Source organism: Mus pahari, chromosome 20 (genome assembly GCF_900095145.1).
Source record: "Mus pahari chromosome 20, PAHARI_EIJ_v1.1, whole genome shotgun sequence".
Classification (NCBI taxonomy): Eukaryota; Metazoa; Chordata; class Mammalia; order Rodentia; family Muridae; genus Mus; species Mus pahari.
In genome coordinates, this window is record NC_034609.1 from 8,639,260 (window position 1) to 8,647,291 (window position 8,032).

Here is an 8,032-nt window from a genome sequence, read left to right on the forward strand (position 1 = left end):
AGATGCAGGAGGCTGAGGGTGGCCACTTGGCCAGGATCAGTATTACTGCCATACAACAGGGTGCCTGAGCTTTAGGAAGCCACCTGACAGAGCATGGCCCTGCTCCCAATGCTCATCCAGGTAGAGTATGCAGGCTCCTGAGCTGAGATGCAGTTGTCTTTGAGTTTGTTTCTGGAGGAGAGAGGTGCCCTCTGTTTGTCTGCCCATCCTTCCCCCATGCCTTCTGTTACGTTTGGAAAGACAGGGAATAAATGATGCAGTCATGAGCCTCTGATCTGTAGCTGTGCTGGAGATGCCCCGGTTCTTATGTTCTGCCCATATACCACTCTAAACTCAAGTGGCCTGCAGCTGCCTTCAGAAGGGCTATCCAGAACCACTCCTGTTGGAGCAGGGCTGCTAGAACATAGGGCAGGAGCTCCTCGTAGCTCAGTGGCCAAGTTTCTAGGAGAATGGCTATGTGTATGAGTATCAGATCTACACACAGGTTAGAGGGCACAAAACCTCCCTGTAGTTGTTACAGCCAAGGTTCCTATGCAGGGTAAGGTCCCTATCTACTGCCTAGGAATGAGCACTGGTCACCCTCTCACCCCTCACATGCCTCTGGACACAACAATGTTTGGCTATGCCGAGGGAGGTATCCTATTTGCAGATATACATGCCTGGGTTGGCTTAGGCCTCAACTCTCGCACAGAGGCAGAGCCTCCATCTCAGCCTCCCCTCTGCATAGGGGGAACACAGTGTATGAGGCTGTGAGATAGGCTAGGTCTTGGCTGTCCCTAACCCCACCTAGCCCATCCCCCTGCTCCTGGGCTCAGACTCTGGTTGGTGGTCTGGCTTTTGCAAGGAGCTGCTGTCCCAGTGCCACTCACAGACTGGGCTACTAAGGAGCCTTCCTCCTCCCTGGCTCCCAGCCCACCCCAGCCCAGGAGCAAGAATGTGGGCAGAGGGTAAAGCCTCAGGCCAGTTTAATGAGCCCAGGAAATACTCTCCTCAGCTTCCCCGAAGGACATGTGGAGCTGAAGGAGGCAGATGTGTAATGAGCGAGCCACAAAGTGTATAGCCCCATCAGCAATCAAGCGTCACTGCCCTCTGCGCCAGCCTATAGCACCCAAGGTAGTAGCAGTATCTCAGGAGGGATTCTGATTTGGTTTCTCAGTCCCCTTAAGTCCTGTGTCACTTCAGTGTGAGGGGAGGCCTCCATTTTGCATATCAGTATGCAGCAGGCGTCTGGAGCTACCCTAATGGTGCCTGCTCCTGATTCAATTCTCACAGGTACCCCAAGATTCAAAGAACAGTTTGTCAAGTGGGAGGTGACAGAGTGAGGATGTGATCTGTAGAGTAGAGGCACCCCTGCCCACCAGATTCATACCACTTTGTCTCAAGACATGCTCCACTCCTTAGCATTTATTGGACATTGAGGCAACACCACAAGTAGGGCCAGGGTGGGGAAGGTGATCGCTGACAAGACTGTGGCCAGCCTCAGTCCTAAGCAAGATCCAGTCTCCAGCATGCCTGTGTCCAGACCCTTGGCAATGATGCCACCATAAACTGGCCTGAGGCTTTACCCTCTGCCCACATTCTTGCTCCTGGGCTGGGGTGGGCTGGGAGCCAGAGAGGAGGAAGGCTCCTCTAAGCTCCTAGGCCGTAGTGGAAGGACAGCAGGCTGAGGATGAAGGTCCAGGGGGCTTCCTGCCACTTTTGGAACCTGGAAGTCGAAAGCAGAGGAGAGAAATGCTGAGTACTCGATGGCTGCGTGAGGTACCCAGGTGGCATCTGGAGCCTCCCGGGCTGCTTCGCCACCTGGCGGCCATACCTGGGGTTGTCCTCCTGAGACCCAAAGTTGGGCCAAAAGCACAGAAATGCTACTCACTCAAGTGAAGGTATCCCCACCAGGCTGCCAGGAACTGACCTTACATCCCTTCCACCCAGAATGCAGTGCTCAGCTTGTTGTGACAGTGTGCAAGTGAGGGCATCCTCAAATACTAGGGAGGTGTTCCTGTTGCTTCAGAATTCAGAGACGGGCATCTCTATGACTCCTCATTGCCAGCTTGGTGGCTGAGTTCCTTAGACCTCACGCGGAGAGGTATGGCTGTGGTGAAGCATGCAAATGGCCCTGGGGAAATTCAATCCCCAGCATCAGACCAAAAACATAAAACTCTAAAAAGCAGGCACTGTGGCTCAGGTCTGTCCCAGCAATAAGGAGACAGAAGCCGATTTGAGTCCACTCAGAGGACTCAGAGACTGGCTCACCACCAACAAAAACCCACCACTTGGCCGAATGGGATCCTCGCCTGCAGGTAATCAGCCTCTAGAGCCCCACTGGAAAGTTAAGGAACTTGAGTCCCCAGCCATAGCCACCCTCTAGTAGCTCCCAGACTTCTCAGGGAGGCAGCACACAGTCAACAACCAACCATGGCCAAGACCTTCAGGGCTCCACCCACAAACTTTGTGGGTTCCTCCCGTGGCCTCACAGAACTGAGGCCCGCAGAGCTTTTAGGCATGCAAGCACCTGGCGTCCTGTATTTTGCCGGGTGATACAGAGTAGCCTGAGCTACAAAATGAAGTGTTGTCTCAAAATAATAGTAAAAGATGAAAACAAAACAGAATTGTCAGGTAAAAAAGAACACTAGAACTGCCACAGAGGACCCTCGCTGGGTTCCCAGCACCCACACGGCCACTCACAGCCAGCAGTAACTTGTTCTGGGGTTCACATACCATCTTCTAGACTGTTCACAGGTGGTGCATATACATACATACATGTGCACAGGCAAAACATCTACACACATGAAATGAAGTTATCTACATCTCTTAAGGACTGGTGATGTGGCATAGTGGATGAGGGAGCTTGTGGCCAAGCCAGACCATTGTCCCAGGACCAACACAGTGGAAGGGAAGAAACGATTCCTGCAATTCTTCACAAAAGAAATGTAACTCTCTATTTAAGAAACAGGAAGCTGGGAGTGGTAGCACACACCTTTAATCCCAGCACTTGGGAGGCAGAGGCAGGTGGATTTCTGAGTTCGAGGCCAACCTGGTCTAGAGAGTGAATTCCAGGACAACAGGGCTATACAGAGAAACCCTGTCTTGAAAAAACAAAAAAACAAAAAACAAAAAAAACAAAAAAAAAACAAAAACCAGGAAACACCAGGACAGCCTGCATTGGGGTGCCCAGCTATAAGCACTTGCATTTGAGGTCCTGACCTTACAGTCAGCATGGAAAACTTAAACTTGATAGGGCTGGAGGCTCAGCAGTTAAGTGGGGTGGCTGCTCTTTCAGAGGACTGGGGTTTAATTGCTAGCATCCACATGGTTCTTAACCATCTATAACAGTTCCAGGGATCCCACACCCTCTTCTGAAGTGCATAGGCACAGACATACAGGCAAACCACCCCATGCATAAAATCTTTAAAAAACTTTTCAGTTTTAGGTGCTTAGGTCAAGCCTTGGAGGGTGGTGCTTGCTCTACATTTGTTGGGAGATGCGGAGGTCCCTCACCTTAACAATACAGACCCAGCCGGGCAGTGGTGGCGCACGCCTTCAATCCCAGCACTCGGGAGGCAGAGGCAGGTGGATTTCTAAGTTCGAGGCCAGCCTGGTCTACAAAGTGAGTTCCAGGACAGCCAGGGCTACACAGAGAAACCCTAAAGACAAAAAAACAAAAAAAAAACAATCCAGACCCACCAAGCAAATTTCTTAATAAGGTCCCACTGCAGTCTCCCCAATCTGCCCCCCCACTGCAGTCTCCCCAATCTGCCCCCCACTTCAGTCTCCCCAATCTGCCCCCCCCACTGCAGTCTCCCCAATCTGCCTCCCCACGGCTTCTTCCCTGCTGGCTAGGGGCAGGGCCTTGAGGCCCATGGCAGTTACCTTCCTGGGGCTCTGAAATTCCTTGGTCCTGGTCTCATGCTTTTGCTAGAATTCAGATGAATCCTTGCCCTATCTCTGTGTCCTATGTCCCATGCCCCTGCACTCCTCCACCCCCACTTGTGTGTGTGGAAGTCAGAGGACAACCTGAAGTCAGAGGTGGGTCTTCAGGGTTAGAGGCAAACTGTCCACTCACTGAGTCATCCTGCTAGCACCCCAAACTTTTTTTTTTTGAGTCATGGTTTCTCTGTATAGCCCTGGCTGTCCTGGAACTCACTTTGTAGACCAGGCTGGTCTCGAACTCAGAAATCCGCCTGCCTCTGCCTCCCGAGTGCTGGGATTAAAGGCGTGCACCACTACGCCCGGCTCCAAACTGATTTTTTATGGTACTGACAGAGAAACAAACTCTAGGTCTTGTAAACTCTATACACCAACTACAAACTTCATCCAATGATTTCTAACCACCCTCCAGCACAGACCCATACCCAGTCACACTTCCCACCCTTCACCCCCCCAAACCGAAGGAAGTATGACTGCTAGAAGTCACCTTCTCCGGAAGCCTTTCTGGGACCCCTCATCTGAACCAAATGTTCCCCTATTCAGCACTGTCTTAGCAGCCACTCTCCTGGCTACCTTCTTCCCTGCTGACCCAGCACCCAGTAGCAAACAGACATGAAATATCACTTGGCAAAAACAAATGATTTCTGGGTTCAGAAAGGATTATAAGCTTCCCTGTGAAGTTTCACAACTCCTGACGCCCAGGTAGAGTCAGAGATCACCATATACCCCACAGTATCTCTACTACCCTGTGCAATAAAGGAAATAAGTACCCTGCTCCATGCTCTCCGCTATACACTGTGGATTCCTTAGTTTCTAAGATACTGGCATCAAACACATTTAAACACCCCAAAAAACTGAACGCCTTCTTCACCCAATCCCTAAACCACCTGCATAGACACCTGTTGCTGCTTCTCCTCCAAGGTGGTGGTGGCCAGCATCCTGTGTCTTTGCCTTGTCAGGTCGGGTCAGCTTTTTGCCTGCAGAATTCCGGGTGGTGTAGCAGTAGACAGAAGTGTAGCCCTGGCTGGTGAGTGGGCAGAAGCGTCGAGTGTGGGCGTGCTCCTGAGTGGCCCCACACTGGGGACACACATAATCCCTCAAAATGGGACATAGCACCCGCCCTGCCTCATCCTTCAGGACATGGGACTGATAGATCGCACGGGACTCGCCATTGTGTTTGCAGAATGAACATAAACGTTCAGGAGCTGCCGAGGATTCCTTGCTGGCTTGCTGGCTTTCTGAGCTTGGCTTGGGCTCTGGTTTGGGATCCAGCCTGACATCAAGCTCCTCTTCCTTATGCAGAGCCCCAACCAGTCTTGCCAGACCTAGGTAATCTGTCCAAAGATTGAAAGTCCCCATGGCTGGGCAGAGGAGCAGAAAAGAAACCCAACCTGGCTCCAACTTCCTTACTACCCTGAAGCTCAGGCTTCTCTGGCAGCTTTCCCTTTACTTTTTGAGGAGGTATAAAAGGGTGGAGCAGGCAGGCTGGGGGGGGGGTCTCTCATTGTCACTGGGGGGCTTCCTACACACCTGCCCAGGGGGTATATGGTGTTTGTGTGGGCTGAAGGTAGCCAGATGCAGACTGGAGCTATTGAACCCCCTAGGCTTCCCCTGGGTCTCCTCCCCCTTCCTGTGGGAGGTTAACCCGTGCGAAGAGGTAGTTGGATGGCTAAGAATTCTGCCCCAGGGTTTAACACTAACAGGAGATTTACTAATTTCTTTTCTTCTCTCTCCCCTAAGGCAGGGGGTGGGAGGTGGGGGTGTTATGTGGCCTTGAGTTCTTGTTAGGTGGGGTAATGCAGCAATCCCAGTACCTAGGAAGGAGCCCTGAGCTTGGAAGTGGGGCTGGGAAAATGACAACTGGGTCTCAAAGCTCTGGTTTCACTAACGAACTTTCATGTCCTAGAGAACTTAGTCTTGAGGTGTGAATTAAAGTAAGGAAAGAAAGAGAAAAAGAGTGTAAGAGCAGATAGAGAAGATTATATAGGATTATATAGGGAAGAGCCTGGGAGGGGGGGAAGGGCAGCCCAGCTCCTGGGCTAGAAAGTTCAAGGTTGAGGGCAGAGTAGGTAGGTAGGGACTGAGGGATGCTGGGAGAACCTGGAAGCCAGGTCTGCTTTGATATGTAAAATACACACCTCGGTCCTGCAGCCTAAACCAAACAAAGACTGCTCCTAGAGGGTAGAGGAGAAGTGGTTTGTTTTGTTTTTTGTAGATAAAAGGGACAATTACAAGCAGGGGCAGAGACACTTAGGAGTCTCCAGAGTGGACATGACCAGCAAACTAAGCCAGGCCATGAAGGAAAGGGGAACAAGAAAAATAAGACAAAAGAAAAAAGGAGCATCTAACCAAAATGGTTGGTCTATATATGAACCAGAGAAGCTGCAGGAAGGGAAAGCCCAGCCTTATTCCTTGGCTAGATAAGTTCAGGGTAAGGGGCAAGGTATGTCAGCCAGGAGGACCCTGTAGCAGGAACTGAAGGATGCTGGGAGAACATGGCAGCCTGCGGCTTCAACTTTGATAGAGGAATAGGCACCTCAACCATTTGTCCTGGGTTTAAGACCTTACCAAGTGGAGTTCCCAACTCTTTCCCCCTCCAGTTAGCTAAGGAGCCTCAAGGTTACCCCGACCTAGGAATGCAGAAGGAGGGAAAAGAGCCCTCCAGCACAGGAAGACAGACTGCACTGGCATACCCCAGCAGGTGCCAGCCCCCTTATCTGACACCTGTCAAAGGAGCCTGCAGCCTGAGCTCAAAAACAAACATGTACTTGGTCAGGAGTCACCACTGCTAGGACAGATTTCACCCCGCTCATCCATCCACCTGCCCGTGTATCTGTCACATGTTCATCTACTGCAGAGCATCCCTGAGCAAACATCATCCTCCCAGAGTCCCCAGTTTAGGATCTCCCCAACACCTAACCCTCCAGGGTTTATTTCCCAATTCCAATCAGCCCATCAAGGTCCCAGACACTAGTCCCATTTCCCCAGGGGAGCAAGTGACCAGTGGGGTCTTAAAGTTCTATCCTCTTTCCCGTCCCTGACTCTGCTGTGTGGCCCAGCCACAGTGACATTCATCCCCCGGTGGGTCTGGCTGCCTCCTCACAACCCACCGACAACAATGAATGTTAATTGTGACCTTTGCTGTGGCCTGAGGCAGAGGATGCTGCCTGGGGCTCTCCAGTGTCTACAGGGTGGGGATGGGGATGGGGTAGACGGGTGGCAGTTCCAGGCCTCGGGGTCCACTCAACGGTCGATGGTTTGTCTGAGCTGCCCAAACTCACCGACAGGTTGAATGTTCCCCCAAACCCTTGGCAAGTTCTTGGATAACTGGAGTGGGGAGAGTAGGCCAGCAAGACAGAGAGCATGTGGGAATGAGAGAGAAACCAGGGTCCCTTTGACTCACAAAATCAGCCATCAGTTATTCTTTTTGGAGACTTGGGAGAAGCATCACAAATACAAACCATAATGTAAAACACGCAGCCCCTGCAACAGAGATAATAATGTGCCTGTCTCAATTCATGTGCTATCTATCTATCTATCTATCTATCTATCTATCTATCTATCTATCTATCATCTATCTATCTTCAAGGGACGCAGTCATACTGCTATCTCACCACTCTGGAGTCTGAGGGTTGGGATGGCCTTAGTAAGGTTACAGGCTAACCTGACCTAAAGAGTGAATTCCTGATGAGGGCTATGTACTGTGATTAAAAAATAAAATCCTCCAAAGCAGTTCTGAGAGATGCAAATTCCCCTCACTGGTCAGTTGGAAAGATTGAGTCCAGAACCCAAAGCGGGGAGATAGATTTCTAGCCACCATTCTGGGAACTCTGGTAGTCATCAGGTTCTGGCCTGGGCCTGGGCTAGGCATAGGGCAACTGAGCCGTAAACAAGGTACTTTTACACAATGTAACAGGGCTTCTCCCGCAAACTGGAGATAAATAAGGCATTCGATACAATGTAAACTTTTCTTCCTTCCCATGGTCACTAAACTTAGTTTGAGGGTTTCTGAGTCCACCACTGCCCTACCCAGTAAAGCAGTGAGCTGTGAAAGAAGGCTTCTCTCTCTCTCTCTCTCTCTCTCTCTCTCTCTCTCTCTCTCTCTCTC

At 51.0% G+C, this 8,032-nt stretch overlaps 1 protein-coding gene across 3 annotated transcripts in view; it reads right to left on the reverse strand.

Annotated features, from left to right (window-relative positions):
- Positions 1 to 1,358: 1,358 nt before the first annotated feature.
- Nanos3 (nanos C2HC-type zinc finger 3) overlaps positions 1,359 to 8,032 on the reverse strand; it is a 10,884-nt gene continuing 4,210 nt past the window's right edge. The window contains exons 1-2 of one of the 3 annotated variants that reach the window (XM_029532594.1): positions 4,824 to 5,283; positions 1,359 to 1,705 (exon numbers count right to left, since the gene is read on the reverse strand). In XM_029532594.1, coding sequence (XP_029388454.1) covers positions 1,638 to 1,705; positions 4,824 to 5,283 — 528 coding nt within the window. In that variant the 3' untranslated portion in view covers positions 1,359 to 1,637. Of the gene's footprint in view, positions 1,706 to 4,811; positions 5,284 to 8,032 lie in introns of those variants that run through there. The other 2 variants (XM_021220802.2, XR_003842631.1) reach the window with 2 other exon arrangements.